The sequence below is a fragment of the Triplophysa rosa genome, linkage group LG25 (assembly GCF_024868665.1).
Source record: "Triplophysa rosa linkage group LG25, Trosa_1v2, whole genome shotgun sequence".
NCBI classification, from domain to species: domain Eukaryota; kingdom Metazoa; phylum Chordata; class Actinopteri; order Cypriniformes; family Nemacheilidae; genus Triplophysa; species Triplophysa rosa.
In genome coordinates, this window is record NC_079914.1 from 11,225,549 (window position 1) to 11,244,883 (window position 19,335).

The following is a 19,335-nucleotide window of genomic DNA, read 5'->3' on the forward strand; positions in this document are numbered from 1 at the left end:
CTCGGCCATATTTGCAACGTCTCCTGGCATCTGTTTCACTCATACAGAACCAAGTCTTATCTACTTGAATGGGGGATGATTTATGATCTTTTAAATTGCTTGCTAAGGTCACAAAAAACAACATATTTCCCACCAACAAATAAACCTGACAGAACTGTGGCATCTTGTTAATATCCAGTCTTTGGCATTTACGGTTCCCAATATTGTACATTTGGGCAATTCCAGAGTTATAGATGAGACCTTTTCAGTCACAACTTGAAATAGAAGTTCTTAGAGAATGTATTTATTACCAATATATTGAATATAGATTTGACTAAACAGCTGTTGAGTCCAGACATCAGAAAAATATCAGTCTACCCTGCTAGCACAGGTAATTCTGCTAAAGATCTGGAAAACATCTTCTGTGTAAAAACATCTGCTAAACATCTTAGAAAGAGATCTTACATCCATTCTAAATCATAAACATCTTACAGACATCTTCTAGACGTCTATATGACATCTGACAGCAGACGTCTCCGAGACGTATTGCAGGTGTCTTGCAGATGTAAATGCAGACGTCAAATAGACGTCTGCCATATGTTTGTGTGCTATCAGTGCATGGACAAGTTTTCTATAAAAGAGAGAACACTTCATAAGTTATGGATGTGACAAAAAATAACACACGCTTTTGAGAGACAACATGCTTTGCAGGATTTCTATGAATTACTAATCAGAAGCATTTATGAGGAATATTCTGTTATGAATGTGACAATTCACTTACGTGACTAAACCACGCTTTAAAAACCAAATAAACTAGAGAGACTTCACATGGGTATTTAAAACACCAAATTTTGACATCAGTATGGTGAAAATCTTTGTTAAAAACTAAGGTTGACATTTCCATTGCCCGTAAATCAAACTCCTTATTAACAGTAAAATTCCTATCAGCTTTATGTTAAGAAAGTGTAAGTTATCAAGTCGGAATTATTCAACATCCGACTTCAAAAGGAATGCAGCACGAGAGCTGTGAGGCTAAATAGAAATGGCATTTTGACAAAATGAGTACCGTCAATTTTAGGAACAATTTATTCATATCAACTATGTTAGGATTATTGTCCGAGCATTGATAACAAAAACATCAAACCATGACCAGCCCTGGCTAAATGGCTCAATAAGCAATTCCTGGCTGACCGTTGAAAGCCCCCTGACAATGCTGAACCTCGCACCACAGTGATAATAGTGCAATTACAGGAACAAAATTGTGTGAGAGGTTATTTTGGACGGTGGGTGGTGCGAGCCCGCCGCTATTTGCCAAGAAAATGGAGGCCACTCTTGTAGCTGGGGATTACAGTATCTGTCAGTCAGTCCTAATGTGGGGTAAAACTGAAAAAATGGTCTGCGACGACGCCGGGCCGCTGTCGGCTGTGCTCCAATGCGGTTTCGTACTTACCCGCAGCTGATAAATGCATCCTGTGGGAGGCATGAAAGTCAAATTAGAAATTGAGGACGGGATAAAAAAATATTCTTCCTGGTTATTCTGGATGCGGACATTGCAGGAATTGTAAGTTTAAATGTGTTGGGTTGGTATATTAATTGATTAATGCTATGCATCAGCACTGGTTCTCGAATCCGATTGGGCGAGAGGTGATCAAGAGCAACGACACTGCTGTTTTTATAGATGCAGGTACCCAGATAGCACAGGTGCATCTGTAAGATGTTTGCTAAAGATCTGGAGGTCTGGAAAACATCTGCTGTGTAAACACATCTTAGAAAGAGCAGTACATCCATTCTAAATCATAAACATCTTACAAACATCTTCTAGATATCAATATGACATCTGACAGCAGACGTCTCCGAGACATATTGCAGATGAGCAAATCATCAAAACAATAGGTCTTGCAGATGTATGTGTGCTATCAGAGATTATTTTCCTTTTTCTGAATTTACTATTTGTAGCTACATGTGTAAGTAAAACGATTGTGTTTTTTGTTTCATTCTGTGAACATTTCTCCCATATAAAATGTAAATGTTGTTTTCATTTGTATTTATTTGCAAAAAAAAGTTGAAACGGGAGAAATTAAAGTCCCCAATTATTATTGTTAAAGTAAAAATTATTATTGGGGACTTTAACAGAGCAAACCTCTCCCGTGAGCTGCCAAAATACAGGCAGCATATCACATGCCCCACCAGAGACAGCAACATTCTGGATCACTGTTACACCACAATACGGGATGCATACCACTCTGTTCCCAGAGCAGCTCTGGGTCTCTCTGATCATTGCCTGGTTCATCTTCTTCCGACCTACAGACAGAAGCTTAAATCTGCCAAGCCTGTAGCAAGAACAGCAAAGAGATGGAGCAGCGAAACAGAGCGGGCCTTACAAGCCTGTTTCGACTGCACGGATTGGAGTGTCTTTGAAGCTGCAGCCACTGATCTGGATGAGTTAACTGACACAGTGACATCCTACATCAGCTTCTGTGAGGACATGTGTATTCCCACCAGGACTCGCTTAACATACAACAATGACAAACCATGGTTTACAATGAAACTGAGACAGCTTCGTCAGGCCAAAGAAGATGCTTACAGAAGTGGGGACAAAGTCTTGTATAATCAGGCCAAAAACACACTGACAAAGGAGATAAGAGCAGCTAAGAGAAGCTACTCTGAAAAGCTGAAGAACCAGTTTTCAGCCAACGACCCTGCATCAGTGTGGAAAGGCCTGAAAGACATTACCAACTACAAGCCATCATCCCCTCAGTCTATGGGTAATCAACGACTGGCTGACGACCTGAACGACTTCTATTGTCGTTTTGAAATGCAGAGTCTCACCCTTCACACCCGCCCTGACCCTATCTCTGCTATACCATTAACACCTCCTCTTGACATTCAACCTGCACTTAAGATCTGCGAAGAGGATGTTTGCCAGCTTTTCCGCAAACAAAAGATCAGAAAAGCACCAGGCCCAGACAATGTCTCACCCTCCTGCCTGAAAGTCTGTGCGGAGCAGCTGTCGCCCATCTTCACTAATATTTTTAACAGATCTTTGGAGCAGTGTGAAGTCCCTTCATGCTTCAAACGCTCCACCATCATCCCTGTACAGAAGAAACCCAAAATATCTGGACTTAATGACTACAGGCCTGTTGCTTTAACATCTGTGGTCATGAAGTCATTTGAGAGACTTGTACTGGCCCACCTGAAGGACATCACCAGACCACTTCTTGATCCCCTCCAGTTTGCTTACCGAGCAAACAGGTCTGTGGACGATGCAGTAAACATGGGACTGCATTACATCCTACAACACCTAGACAGACCAGGGACTTACGTCAGGATCCTGTTTGTAGACTTCAGCTCGGCCTTCAACACCATAATCCCAGACCTCCTCCTGCCCAAGCTTACCCAGCTCTCTGTGCCAACCTCTACCTGTCAGTGGATTATTAACTTCCTGTCGAACAGGCAGCAGCTAGTGAGGTTGGGAAAATTTAAATCCAGCACATGTACCATCAGCACCGGAGCTCCTCAAGGATGTGTTCTTTCTCCACTGCTATATTCACTCTACACAAACGAATGCACCTCTACAGACCCTTCTGTCAAACTCCTGAAGTTTGCAGATGACACCACAGTCATTGGCCTTATTCAAGACGGTGATGAATCTGCCTACAGAAAGGAGGTTGCTCAGCTGGCTGCCTGGTGTAGTCAAAACAACCTAGAGCTGAATGCATTCAAGACAGTGGAGATGATAGTGGATTTCAGAAGGAACCCTCCATCACTTCCTCCCCTCACCATCCTGGACAGCACTGTGGATACTGTGGAGTCATTCAGGTTCCTGGGCTCCACCATCTCTCAGGACCTGAAGTGGGAGTCCCACATAGACTCCATTGTAAAGAAGGCCCAGCAGAGGTTATACTTCCTCCGTCAATTGAGGAAGTTCAACCTACCACAGGAGCTACTGACCCAGTTCTACTCAGTGGTCATCGAATCTGTTCTGTGCACTTCAATTACTGTTTGGTATGGCTCGGCCACCAAATCAGACCTACGAAGACTACAACGGACAGTTCGTAGTGCTGAGAAAATTATTGGTGCTCCTCTGCCCACACTTCAGGACCTGTACGATTCCAGAGTGAAAAACAGGGCAAGAAAAATCATCATTGACTCCACACACCCAGCACACAAACTCTTTGATCTGCTGCCCTCTGGCCGGCGCTTTAGAGCACCAAACACCAGGACTTCCAGACACAGAAGCAGCTTCTTCCCCCAGGCAATCTCCCTCCTAAACAGATAACTGCTCCTTAAGAGCAATATTCCACTTCCACTACTCCTATAGTGTGCACTATAGTGCCTTATTATATCTACATCTTATGTATACATGTATATAACACTACCTCTACTTACTAAATTATCCATTTGCACAAGTGTACATACAATCTGTTAATATGTTTATTCTACTATATACTACCCGGTACAATGTCTCTTATATGTTATTATCCCCCATTTTCTGTAAAATAGTCTTTATTTTATATATGCACAATTTAGAATCTTTTAGACTGTAAATCGTATTATATTGTATTGTCATTGTGTTAAATGTCTGTACTAGAAGCTTCCAACACCAAAGAAAATTCCTTGTGTGTGCAAGCACACTTGGCAATAAAGCTCTTCTGATTCTGATTCTGATTCTGAAATTGGTGAAAAAAACAGATGTAATGTTTGCAGATCTTGAATACTGCAAAGAAAACAAGTTCATGTTTAAACAACACAAAAATGAAATTTTGACCTGTATTTTAGGATCAGTTAAAAAGGAAGCCAGATTTTCTGTTGAAATTTAAGACAAAACTTGGAGTGGAGTCTTATTTCCTTTCCCTGAAAAATGAACAGGATAACCATAACCGCTCTTACTTTCCTATCGGTTCCTATAACTTCAAGGATGATGTCGCTCTCAAAATATCTTCGTCTTTGATCATGACCAGGTTTTTGATCTACTAACTGATGATGTGTAAAATTCTGGACTAGCTTAATGTTTTTTTAATCACTATTAACAGAACAACTAACAACAGAGTTGTTGTTTCACCCAGGGCATTTGTATAAGGTCCAAATATTGTAAATAATGAATTTGAAATGCTAAAATGCAGCACTTGTGTTTCAATTAAACTTGAATTTACTGTAGAAAACAAATCTTTAAATCAATAATTTATAGCATTAATATGAGTGAAGTAAGTAAGTGGTGATAATACATAACAAAGTTGCGCATTGTGCTTGATATTACAAACAACAACTATATGAATATGAATTCAAGTTTTACTTTTCATGAGTATGTAATCGCTGTCCTTCTGAAACCTTGTATGTCCAAACTCGCTGTTTTTCAGGAAATGAAAAAAAAACACTGTACTTTTTAAATGATTAAATACCGCGTTGTCAAAGTTGACATGCAATTTTTTATACTTTTTAAGTAAAACCCAGTGGCAAACATAAAGGTTGACCAATAATAATGATTTATGGCAAAAAATCCCGAAATATGGAGATACGAGGTTTCAGAAGGATAGCACTAGTGTAAGAATTACAGTTATGTTGCCACTTGCTTTCACAACCATTATTTCTAAGCGACTTTATTCAAAAGACTCTGAAATTACAGCAATAGTTCACCTTTATGTCATTTAACCCCACTATGGCTCTTTTGATCTTTGGCACCAAGATGTAGATTTTTTTCAATTTGTTTCATTTTTTCTTGTTACAATGGGAGTTGATTGTGATGCCTCTTCTCGAGCTTCAAAAGGCCACAAAACCATCATTAAATACCTGTGTGAGTTTTTCAAATGTCCCGAAGGCATACGATCTGATCTGGTGAAAAACAAACGAAAATATAACCCATTATTATCACAATCCACGCCCCTTGTAACCAGAAAACCCAAAACAACACTTCTTTTTTTCTCAAACTTCTTTTGTGTTCCTGAAGCAAAGGTCGTGGGTTTGATCCCTTTTGAACACACCTACTGATACAAATGTATCTTTAATTCATTGTATGTCACTTTGGATAACACCATCTGCCAAATCTGCATAAATGTAAATGTATTAAAACCTCCATCTGGACTTCTCCAGGTCCTTGACGCAGTCCAACATCAATGTACCAGGCTTATGAGCCTCAACTTGCGACCTGTAGAAAAGCTTTAACACGCTTCCCTCCGCTATGATTCAGCTTTTGGCACCTGTTGTCAGAAGCCGTGGGTGGCAATTAAGCTGCGTTTGGAAGAACCTGGTATTTCAGCACATTTGTCTCGCAGTCACACTGGAACAGGCTCAGTTGCGTTTAATTGGACACATCATTATCTGCTGGCCCTGCAGTTGGATTCTTGAATTATGTGATTGCGTATTTGCGCTCCGGGCTCTGAACTACAGGGATCTTGTGTTTTTTTGCTTCAATTAGCCTAACAATGTATTCAGATCCACCTCAGTGTCCACAACTCAACACGGGACCGCAGCACAATGTGTCATATACTGGGCTCCATATACACAGTATGCCAGCTGTCATTTTGTTACTATGGCTCTTTTTTTTCGACAAGAATATTGTTTTCCTGTAGTTTAACTATGAAGCATTGCGTTAGTGGTGCAGAAGGTCATGCACTGTAGGTCGCTTTGAATAAAAGCATCTTCCGAATTCATAAATGTAAATGTTTGATCCTCATGCAACTTACACACTGATAAAATGTATAGTTTGTAACGTACCATAAGTCACTTTTGGATAAAATTCGGTGAGAATTTTTGAAACTGAGAGTCGAGATATTTTTAAATCCATCAGAATTTTAATTAGTTCGCAAATGTCTCATCTGTTCTTTCTTTCTCAGTTTCTAGGTATGAAGATGTTGGAAGTTCATCTAAGAGCACCATCGCAACACTGAGACAGTTGTCATTTCTACCTCGCACGTGAGGCGATTTCCATGGCAACGTGAGCCACAGGTGATACTTTGTGTTCTGATGCTTTAAAAAGAAACCTCATAAAGACTTAAAGCAAAGTCAACAGTAAACTATGAAATGGTTTTCTTTCAATGTTGTGTATGGTTAGAACAGCATTATTCAACAAACGTTTATTCTGTACCTTATTATACCTCACTTTTTATTTCAGATAAAGACCAAGGACTCATCTGGGATGGTTACCATGTGCTTTGTAAGAAAATATCTCTCTTTCTCAAGTCAGTATTACATTTGTGTCAGTTCAAGGTGAGTGGCTTAACAATTTTGCTTAATATTTTAATTTAATAATTTAATATTTTGTATTCCAAAATGTTATTTTCAGTCATGTTGTGCTTGCCATTGTACCACACTTGAATTCAAACATTCATTTGTAATTGACATTCATTTCTCTTTGGCTTTTAATAGTTTTGAATATAATAAAACACATTAAAATTCAACAGTCACATTTTATTCTTACCATCTCTTTAACATGTTTCCTGTGCTTGATGAAATAAATATTTCAGGGTACTTTGAACGCCAAACTGTAAGAAATCATTTCACACATTTGAAAGGTGTTTTCAAAAACCTGTTTTTTTCCAGAAGAGATTAGACTTTTCTCTACAAAACACAAAATGAAATTTTAATCAAAGTGGGATAGGTCGGGGTAAACTGATTTGTTTAGCAATGTAATGAAAAGCGAATCAGTTGTTCCTTTCCTACGAGAAAGCCGAAAGAGCAGCTATAAAAAACACCAACCTCAAAGTCTGCGGCGGAGTTGTTTACGCTGTCAGAAGCGCTTCTCGCGAGGGGCCTTTCAGCCCCCCTCTTGTCTTTGTGCATAAGATGCATTTTACACGTATCTGTCATAATAAACCCTGACAACAAAACTGAGCTTTTTTAAGGGTTCAGACGCCATTTGCTGTATCGGCTTTCACACAAATCAAATCTCAAGCCTTGTTTTTTTAGATACAAACTCTATTACCTGCCATTTCTAATCTGGAGAAGTGAAGTCTTAGAGGCGAGTCCAAGAATCATTGAACTACTATTGACTGCATTTCGACTTTTTTTGTAATTGGGTGATATTCAAGAGGGATTTCCTTGAGTTGGACAGTTGAGGTCATTCTGCGGTGGAATGTAAAGATGGTCAATATCTATAGGCTAGTATTTGATTCTTAAATGGTTTTGTGAATAAATGTAATATTAAATCCGAAACTCTGACATACAGAGAAAATGAATTTGTGTTGAAATATTCATTTAATATGCTGAAATTGCCATGACGTTCTCCTGTGGTTTGATTGATGCGGCAAATTAATAGATGTCATAACCCATCATGCAACATGTCTTCGTCTGTCTTCTGTAAGTGTAAAATTCAATTTCACACCTTTGACTATGTTAATCAAACAAATCCGAGAGAAAAGGTTTTCTTTCTAAAATCTTGAAAATAATTTACTTGAAGGATGAAGTTTAATAAGACGTTTGCGAGAATCCTTCAAACTCAGAGATGAGTGAAGGATGTGTAGTCAGGTTCCCTCAAAGACTGTAAGACTGTTTCACTTTTAAAACATTTCCTTGTTAGTTTTAAGCATCCGACATGTCGACTTTTCACAATTGTGTAAATATGTGGTGGCATCACAGCAAACCAAAAAAAGGTTTCAATACAGTTTACAGTTTTTACTTTGGCAATTTCGTCTGCGAGTAGTGACACCAAAATCACACACGTCACCCACAGTTAAGTGACTTCGGCCTTAAAGAGTACATATTACGAGATCATGTAAATTACATTTCATGCAGTGCGTAATGTTGCCCAGTGTGAATGCAACCAGTCTGCCAAGTTGTAAAGCCGAAGGTGAATGAATAACAAAGTTATTGGCTTATAGTCGACTCTGATGTCCTAATCCGATTTGCGAACGGCCGCGGATTTACATCACTACATAATAGTTCCCGCCAACGTTTTGCTAGGACTGCCCGCGAAAACTTCTCCCCCAAACACTGTAGCTCGTGAGCCTCATTCGCGTTAGACCAATCACAGCAGACCATCTGACCAATCAGATCAGAGTAGGGTGGCGGAAAGGAGGGGATTAGACCGATGATTCGCCAAACGAATCATTTGAGAGTCAGTCAAGAAGTAAGGTAAGAAAAACTGCATATTATAACAAAATAATAGTGTTTTACACCTTGTATGTACGTAAACTTGTTGTTGGACACTACATACACAAAAATAGGACTTTAAAAATCAAGGAATATATACTCTTTAAAATGACATTAAAATGCATTAGCAAGCGGTTTTACTTCATACCCTTGCTGAGGACATTTAACAAGTAAAATATATGATTTGGATGCATTTTGATAAAAGATTACAAAGGCAAACGAACTATGAAAGATGTGTACTGATTTATCGTTAACAACAAACCTAAAATCTTTTTTTTAGCTGATGCTTTTAACCAAATGAACTCAAAACTGATAAAACTTTACTATGAGCGAAGTAATATTGTGAGTTTATTGTGATTTCATAACTTTAAAGGGATAGTTCACTCAAAAATAAAAATTCTGTCATCTTTTATTCATCCTTATGTCATTCAAAACCTGTATACGACTCTTTCTTCAGTGGAACACGAAAGTAGATATTTTTAGAAATGTCTGATTTTGTCTTCATATGAAAGTCAATGGGTTACAACATCCATCCATCTATCCATCCATATAATGTATATATTCCACTTTTCAGAAAATCTTAACCTAAAATAGTTTGTTTCACACATAAGTACATGTGTATATGTGCGAGTTATCATGGCACAATCTCGTCCATAATGCATTGTAATGCCTGTATTTCTCCGTGATGTGTTGCTCTCGGGGCAAAAGAGTTGCTATGCAAATTCAGACATTTGAAAGACCACCGCAAATGGCATTCGACTGATTAAACCAAAAGCTTTTTAACCTTCAACAGCTTCTGCCTAAAATATGTTTTCCATTCTACATTCATAGCCTTCGGGACGCCCTCTTTGCTCCCGAGTTCAGATCCATGCAGTTGAAGCTAAACGGAAACGTCATCGATCCCACCCGCACCCTGTCCCATACCTAAACGTGACCTTGTTTCCCTTTGGCCACATCATTTGTAAAATCCACGCCTCCACAAATACCTGGCCTTGGAGAGTAAAAAGTGCAGCATCTTTAAAATCCTGACGCAGTCCGGCCCATGCAGTCCATCAGACGGATAATCTGCTGGTACTGAGAAACCGTGCGGTGGTGTAATTCGATTCGAACAGCGGTTTAGTTCTCAGCACTCAGTTGGCTAATGTCATTACGGATTGGACTATGGTTATGTGTCAGGGGACATCACAGGGGCTGTCACAGAGTCAGCGCCTGTCAGACAGACCGTTCCCTCCTCATTTAGCGGGAGATTTCCCAGCAGGCCATCTCTGAAATGGATTGCTGGATCTTGGCAAGGCGACCCACCGTTTCCTTAGTCTTCAAGAAGGGAGTTTAAAAACAAGAATGCAATTCAAAAGAAGTCTTAAACAAACATTATAACTGTGGTTCTCAAACCTTTTCATTGTAAGGCCCCCTTTTTTGTAGAGTGCATCGCTTTGCGGCCCCCCCAAATAAAGACTTATAATCTTAAATTTAACATTTTTATTTAAACAAAAACATATTCGGTTATACAATGCTGAAACATCAATTCTTTTCTCTGGTGGTCTTATTTTTCTGATGTTTGATTGCATAAAATCTATGATCAATTTCTATATTTCATAAAATGCCACAAAATCTGTGGCCACCTGGACCCATCTCGGGGCCCCCCAGTTTCAGAACTACTGCATTATAGTGAGTCTAAAGGTGTTGAAATGTCTACTTGATGAACTATTTGTGGTGGAGATTATAAAGATCTGGGCTGGGCCATCTGTCCAGGGTGTATTTTGCCAACACAATCTCATACACGGAAGAAAAAATCGTCCCCCTTTAATTTTTAAGAACAATCAAATTGGCTTTGTAAGTCATTTCAACTTTAAACTGATAAAAAGTAAAACAATTATGCCATCATCATGTGTCATTTAAACCTGTATATGACTCTTTCGTCAGTGGAAACACAAAGAAGATATTTTGAGAAATGTTTCACTGGCTTTGTGTTTATACAGTGGAAGTCAATGTTGTTTGGTGACCAATGTTCTTCAAAATTGTGTTCTGCAGAAAAAGAAAGTCATACAGGTTTGTAATGACGTGGGTGAGTAAACGATGAAAGAGTGCGTGTAAACGATATACAAAATTTATAATACAATGCAATGTAAGTCGCTTTGGATAAAAGCGTCTGCCAAATGCATAATGTAAATGTAAGAATTTTTGGGTGAACTACCTCCCGGAATAATGTGAAAACATTTCAATCATACAATCTTTAGATAGCTGTGTAAGGTGTGGACGTTCATTTTTGCTTTTCTAATCAATCGTACGTCTTTGTATGATTCATTGTACAAAGTCATACAAAATTGCCACATTGCAAAATATTTTAAATATCCAGATCAGTTTGGTCCTGTCTATTGTCCAAGATGCTGTACTCCCACCCTCAAATGACCCTGAAAAGGATAAGCGGGGTTTAGATGGACGATGAGCAGATGTCCCATAATAAAATAATATAATGACATTCAAGGAATCTTTCTTAATAGGTTCTATGTGTCTATCTAGAGGGAATCTTGGGTTGCCTTGGTTACCTGTTCCCACCTATTCCAATAGCTAAGCAATAGCCTGCTTGTTGGTTGAAAATAATGGTTGCAATAGCGTTAACCATTTAACGTTCCCTAAGGTTTCTCCTTCCATTCCAGTAATGACACCGGCCCATTGGGTGGTCCAGTGGGCAACATGACAAACGCTACATTTGTCCTTTTAGTCAACGTTTCGAATTCTTTGTCATTAGCACTGAAAATCCAACTGGGTATTGCCAGACGTATTGGAGATAAAAGAGAGGAGATCGTTTGCTTTAGATTCCAGAGACGAGATTTCAACAAGCCCTGGATGACCCAAAGATAAGGATTAACTGACGGAATGATTCTGACAAGAAACCTGAAGTTAAGGAAGGCTACTAATCCATCGTTCTGTATTCAGTGCGAGCGGTTGCAAACACCGAACGTGTACAAATCTTAGCTGGAGTGACCTGCTTTAAAAAAAGACCCTGTTTAAATTTGCAGAATGCATTTAGGAGACTCTCATTGCATAAGGAAGAGCAGGTTCGGAAGATGTATGGCAGAGCTGGTCCCATTTTCTCTTTTACCCGAGAACGTAATGAAATGATTAATTGGGGTTTAATGCTTGAAAGAAGTGTTTGTGCCCTGACTACGAGATTTAGGAGACCTTTTCTACAAACAGACATTTAAAGAATAAACCGTGAGGAAACGGTGGTTTCTGTCAATCTGTTAAACGTCAGACTACGCAGAGTAGTAGCCTACTCGTGTCTTAATTATCAAGGCAAAACCTTGGACTCGCCACAAACAGGCTCAGCCCCAAACAGACCGTGTTTAAATGGGTCACGATTTAGACGAAAGGAAAAAATATTTTGGGGTTTTGAAAGGGGTAGATAAGACGGCGGGTTGACTCATCCCCCAGACAAATATCGGCGTCTGAAACGTGTTTTTATGTCTAGTGCCCTTGAGGTCACAGAACGGATTAACATCATTCAGTGGCAGTTCAGATAGCTGATTTTTCTGCATAACAAGTTTGGCTTGTTTAAAATTCAAAGGGTGGCCGAGACAGTGGGGTTATGCAAGACTTTTTTGAAGAACCGAGGGCTCCATCTAGTGGAAATATAGGAGATGTGCCAAATTAATCATGTCTGTGTGCAAACCATTAAGTCATATATTTTAATTAAGTAAAGAACAAAATACAGAAGGTGAAACATCAAACTTAATAACAAAATAACCAGTTCTGTGTATCTGCATGTGAAATTGAAAATTACAATTTCTGAATATGCAAGAGTAACCTTCCAGTAGATGCTCGTGTCCATTGTTTCATACAGAGACCAATAATCTATGCAGGCTGATCTGTGATTGGTCCGTGTTCATCGCGCCTTGTGCTGATTGGGCAGCTTCCGGCGGTCTTTGGTGGCGTTACGTTTTCTCTTCTTGCTCAAGAAGTTCTCCAGTTTGCCGCTCTTCTTCAGTTCGCTGTATTTCTCCGCCAATTCCATCTTCTTCTTGTCGGCTTAAAATTGATCATATTAAAATATAAAATGAGTATATTTTTCCATCACCTCTTTGTGAACTAACAGCGCATTAGAACTGGGAAATAATACAATGTTTTTTGAAGATAAAGATGGATGGACTTACATTTCTTCAGGTAGAAGGGTTTGTGTCCCTGGCCAACCATTCCTCTTAGTTTCTTCTTGAACTGAAGTTCCTTTTCTCTCTCCTTTTCTTGCCTCTGCCGAGCTCTCTGCTGGTTTTCCTGTTGTACACACACACAAGCATCATATGGATACGCGGCTGTAAATACGGTTTATGCAGTTTTCTATCTATAAAAGTTGCAGTATCCTGATAATGTATATTTTACAAATGATTTACTTTAGTTGTACGTCAAACTTACCAGTCTCTTAAGCAAAGCTTTCAGTTCTTCCTTTTTTTCCACAGATTTAGCTTTCTTTAGTTTTTTTCTCACCATCTGAGAAAATAGCAGTGAGCATAAGAACGCAAATAAAATGGAAGTCAATAAGGCATCACACAAATGTAACAGACTTTAGCAGCAAACCTGCATTTCTTGTTCTCTGAGATCGCCGATGAATTTGTATGTCTGGTGAAAAACTTCAGGCTTGTATTCCCCTGAGAGGTCATCAAATCGGGGGTCTCTTGAAATCTGGAAGAAAAAATAAACAAAAAACAGAGCAAATCAAAAACTTAAATTTTACTGTCCAGAAGGTTTGGTATAAACCAGCATTCTGTAAGTAGTGCTCAATTAAAACCACAAATATGGACAACGAAAAACAAAATTCAACTAAATAAGATTTTATTTCACACATTTTTCAAACATACATTTTTTTTGACAGGAACTACTTGTCTGATGTAAGGCACGCGTTTCTTTGCAGAAATCTCCTGAGGTCTAAGAGAAAAAAACTAATTCTGTTATACAGAACAACTATCAAACACGTGTGAACTTGTTTTATCATTAAAGATGTATCACAAAAGTGATCAAAGCTTAATAAACACGTTGAAAAGACAGTTCAAAGTTTAAACAATCCTACATACTTGTGTCTGTTCAGTCGTTTCTTGGGCTCTGTGTTCTGCTGCTTCTGTTTCGTGGCACCATAAGCGATTTTGTTGTATGCTTTAGTTCCAACTTTATTCTGTAGCTTCATGATTTCTTCAAACGACATGCTCGATAAGTCTGATAAACACACAGATTGGAGAAAGTGGATATTTATTTTACTTGCTTTTGGCAGACACTTTTATTCAAAGTGCATATCCAAAACACATGGGTTTGAAAAAACACGACATTGATAAAATGTGGAGATTTTTCCCACTAAATATGGAGATACCAGTTTCAGAAGGACAGATGCGATGTACTTTAAATGCACTATAAGTTGATAAAAAGATAAACAATTCTGCTAAATGTATAAATTATTAAATGATCATAACTCTGTCACTGGTATTTACCTATTTTAATATCACCCTTTGTATGTGATTTCATGTATGTGCTTCCTTCTTCTTTAAAGGCTTCTTCGGGAGCGCTATCTAACTTATCATCATCACTTCCTGACACCTCTTCGTCATCTCCGTCCTCTTCTGGTCCCTCTTCCTCATCTTCATCCTCAAAGTACTCTTCTTCATCCTCTGCAGACGTCTGCATCGCACCCCTTTGACTGAGCAAAGCAAAGTTCTTCTCCATCTCTACAGCATCATCTTCATCGTCTGAGCTCTGATCTTTCATCCTGGTGTGCTTCTTTACGGATTTGGGCATTTTTGCTTAGTTTCTTACTAAACAATTAGGACGGCGTGTTTCTGGAGGTCCCTATGAACTACAGAAAAGATATGGGTTATCAATTGTATCATATAAAACTATTTAAAAGTTAAAATGTAAAAAATGATCCCAAACTGTAAAAGCTGGTTGCTTGTGCTGCGCAACCATGTAAGTTACATTTCTAAAATTGTTTTGAATCCACCTACCTTATTGAGTTCTTGTAGACAGTAACTTAAACATGACAGGTTTACTGCCGATTAAACACGATGTCAGTTAACAGAAGATGATAAAACTAAAATCCTAATTTACTGTAAAACACTCTCTGAACACGCATTTGATATTAAACAGCTCTTTCCGTAAACACGTGCGTGTGGTCGGAGACCGGAGCTTGCGCGTCACAATACGCATTTCAAAATAACAGTCCCTCTGAATTCTGTGTAACGCTCCTGTCAAAGTAAGAGTCTACACTTGTATCTTTTTAACTAAAATATTCAAGAATCAATGAATAAAGAATACATTTTAAATTATATATCTTATGTAATAGTTTAATTACTATAAAAATTAAACTATATAATATAGTAATTTTTATCATTAATTCAATAGTTTAATTTTTATATTGTTACGATAGTTTAACAAATGTTGTCCACAGTTTAGGACACAGTTTTCCACATAGAATGGGTCTAAAGATCGTATTACTTAATTGTCTGAAAAACACATATGGTCTATTTATTGTGTCTATCATTTTTTTATTTTTTATTTAGCCAACACATGCAGTCATGATGCTTTACTATTAATATTTGGATATTATTATAATCAGTTCTGGAAATGGCCAAGATTCATTGTGGGAAATCTAGTTGGAGACATTTTAGATATTTTTAAACCATAGATCCAGAAAATGCTGCTTTTTAAACCATATGCAGAAAATGCTGCTTTATGTATGTAGGAAATGTGAATAGAGTTTGGAGGCAATCTCAAGGATAAAATATGAAAATCAATCCCTGAGCTCTGGCCTCTGTGTTCTCTTCCATTTCCAGCCCGAATTATAACTTACTTTTAATTGTATATTATAATTATTGTAATATTAATAATTATAATATATTATAATAAATTCTGTGATTGACAACATTTCTCCCAAATTACATATTAACGTTTTACCATTAAAAACAAATTGAAACAAGACAAATTGGTGAAAACATCAAAAAATATGCAATGTAAACAACACAATACTGATGTTTTACATGCATTTTAGGATCAGTTAAAAATGAATATACAGTATGATGGAATAACAACTTTTATCCATCTGTCTGTCAGTCTTTTACATTGGGTGTTAATGTAATTCCTGAGGTTTGTTTCTTGACATTCATTAAAACTGTATAGTGAGAAGGTCCCAAAAACAAGTCCCAAAACAGGCTTCACATGTTAGACTCATAACATTTCATGACATTATGTCTTCAGTGTAAGTCCCAGTTAACTTCCAGATGAAGATCTTTCATTCTATCGTAGTAAACCTTGTCAAAGCGCTCACTTTGTGCTACGGTCAACGAGTTCTTCCAGTCTCCAACTGTTCCTGTAACACAATTAAAAAATATTTTACCACCAATTACAAGTGATCAAATAAAACATAAAAATAACTTTTAAATAACTTTATTATAATGACACCCAAACTTTTGGTTATTCCATTTACTCTGACCTTTTCGCACAAAAAGTCCTTTTGGCTGGTCAGTCATGTTCTCAGGGAGGAATTCGTAGTTGGCTTTGGGGTCTTTCTTCATGTTGCTGAAAGTGGCCCTTTCAACCACTTTATCAATCGCTTCATCTGACAGATTCTTCCCCACAAACTCACAGATTTTCACAACGGCGGATCTGAGGTCCTGAGAAAAGATGGAAACACTAAAGTCTTTTCAAAACAAAAGACTTGAATGAGAAACCAGCCAAACAATTCTCACCTTGATCATCTCTTCATAAGTCAGGATCAAGATGTTGTATTTCTCTTTGTTTGAGATCCATCCTCTGATGTGATCGAACCAACATCCACCGAGCACTAAACCAAAAACAAAACAACCTTTAAAGCTTAATAACATAATACATTTCTCAGTGAACATGCTCAGAGTTCAACGGTTCAGTAAAGTTCTGTAAGGCTCTTACTCCATCCTGTGAAGAACTTATTCAGCAACTCGTCGTAGCTTTCGACAGATTCCAGGTTCTTCATTTTATTAGCAAAATGGAAATAAGACACCAAGACATCTTTAGGGTTTCTCATCACGTAGATAATCTAGGGACAAAAAAGCGGTGCAGTAGAAAGCAATGGCAAGTCACTGTAACGTATAGATTATCACATACATACTTTTCCTTTTTCTTCCAATCCTTTGGGCACCATGTGCTCGTGTAAATGAGATGCGAACAGTCTTGGAGATGGACGGGACTCATAATCCACGTCCTTTTCCCGAAACTCCAGCCAAGGCATCTGCTGGAACGTGGTTTCATTTGCTTTGTCAGGGAAATCTTCCTCATAGAGTAAAGTAATAATACGTTGGGTCCAAACCGTACCTAAGAAGACATGAGAACATAAAGTAACATTATCATAGCCATCACTTTATTCTAAACTGCATTACGAAATCCTTAAACATATACGTCGACAGCGCTGAGCAGTTGTGGGAATTTTCTTCATAGTCATTTGTAGCATTAGCACCAAACACAAACATGATCAGGCTGAAGTGAACTTTCTTGAAAGTGAAAAAACTTTGTTAACTTCATGACAGCATCTACAGTCACTTACCAGATTTTGGAAAGGTAACAGCAAAGACATCATCATCTCTTATTTCAAAATCCTTTAAACTGTCAATTATATCTGTGGTAAGATCATACGTCTCATCTATAGGAAACACCATTCCTTTGTATGTGAAGAATTTGTCACTAAGTTTCTTGTATTCCTGCTGAGCCATTGCTGAGATCTAACTGAGCCAAATCAGATCTAGCATGAAAAAACGGGGATTTATGTTGTATTTATATTTATATTGTTTAATATTTATATTGTTTGTTTATGGCCAAACTTTGGACTTAATATATCTACTCGAGTCTTTGTCTGGTCCTGTCTGTCTTTATTTGTACAGTACACTTCAAATAAGACATGTCGTAGTAAAGTAACCAGTTAAGGGTACATAAAATTATGCAGAAAGCAGTTTTTATTGCCATAAAATATGACAACGGAAGGTCATTATATTTACGTACAGTAAAATTGTGTTGCCCTATGATACAACACATGATATTTTTCTATGCAAATGAAAGGGTAAAACAAGAATAGCACCCGAGTAAAGCCCTGCATGTGTAAAAGATTTCTTTTATCTCCAAAAACAGCAACAAACACCATCACAGCACTTTAAAGACTGATTGTATTTTGAATTTTGATATTAGGACACAATGTTATTGTCAAGTAATAGATAAACACAAATAATAACGTTATTCTTATCACTACATAGACTACTCGGAAACCTTTACTTTCTCTCAGCATTTCCCTCACCCGACTTTGGGAAGGTAACGATAAAGACATCATCATCTCTTATTTCAAAATCCTCTAAACTGTCAATATAATCTGCGTTAAGTTGACACGATCCATGATCTGCAGGGAACACCATTCCTTTATATGTGAAGAGTTTGTCGCCGAGCATCTTGTATTCCTGCTGAGCCATTTCTGAATTCTGAACCATGAACACCAAGAAAAGGGTTTTTTATATGATCTGTTAGTTAACGGATACACTTTAAACTTAATGTAACACCATGAATCTTTCTGGAGTTGTACTGTATGGGACTTTTATTTGTACACAACTAAGAAATGTACTACTAAAGGTCAGTTGGCATTAATGGAAAAACCAGTGAAATGCACATGAACAATATAAAACCGGTCAGGGTTCCTAGTGTGTGTTTGCTTTTCCCCTTGTGTTGATGTTTTGTTTCGTGTGAGCACATGGACTGATTGACAGCCTGCCCTAGTTTGTTGTTTTAGTTATTTCCCCTAGTCTTAGGGGAAATTTAGTTATTTCCCAGACACACTCTGTCAGTTTAAATCTAGACTAAAGACGCATCTTTTTAATCTTGCATACACTACTCTTCCATAATATAAATCTTCTGAGGGTTTAGGCTGCATTAGTTAGATCAACCGGAACCAAAAACACAACTGATGTACTTGTTGCATCAAAGAGTACAGAACAGTACTCTACTCTCAGCCAGTCTTGTCTCATTGTTCCAAGGTTACCACAGCGAGCAGGATGCAGTTCATGGCCTGACCTGATGGTAGAGCGGAGAATGGGAAGTGGGGACCTGACAAGAGCTGAGATGATAGAGCTGGATAAAGAAGGACGCGGTCTCTTGACATGTCTTCACCACAAAACTTCAAATGCTATTAGATTATTAATGATAATCTTAAACTACAATTTATTTTATTATTAAGTTTATTTATTTTATTTAGCCTTGTTGTGCAAGTTCTCTGGAGCTTGTGCA

General features: G+C 37.9%; 2 protein-coding genes across 2 annotated transcripts; both read right to left on the reverse strand.

Annotated features, from left to right (window-relative positions):
• Positions 1-12,738: 12,738 nt before the first annotated feature.
• Positions 12,739-15,230, reverse strand: rrp36 (ribosomal RNA processing 36). Its single transcript, XM_057325734.1, has 8 exons — positions 15,048-15,230; positions 14,538-14,899; positions 14,130-14,268; positions 13,917-13,983; positions 13,636-13,740; positions 13,474-13,548; positions 13,218-13,335; positions 12,739-13,092 (listed from the first exon to the last, which is right to left on the reverse strand). Exons 2-8 carry the CDS (start codon positions 14,839-14,841, stop codon positions 12,950-12,952), a joined length of 951 nt encoding a protein of 316 aa, XP_057181717.1. The 5' UTR covers positions 14,842-14,899; positions 15,048-15,230; the 3' UTR covers positions 12,739-12,949.
• Positions 15,231-16,292: 1,062 nt separating this feature from the next.
• sult3st2 (sulfotransferase family 3, cytosolic sulfotransferase 2) lies at positions 16,293-17,783 on the reverse strand. Its single transcript, XM_057326479.1, has 6 exons — positions 17,618-17,783; positions 17,186-17,388; positions 16,987-17,113; positions 16,788-16,882; positions 16,532-16,712; positions 16,293-16,408 (listed from the first exon to the last, which is right to left on the reverse strand). The coding sequence occupies exons 1-6, from the start codon at positions 17,781-17,783 to the stop codon at positions 16,293-16,295; spliced, it is 888 nt and encodes a 295-aa protein (XP_057182462.1).
• Between the last annotated feature and the right edge of the window lie 1,552 nt (positions 17,784-19,335).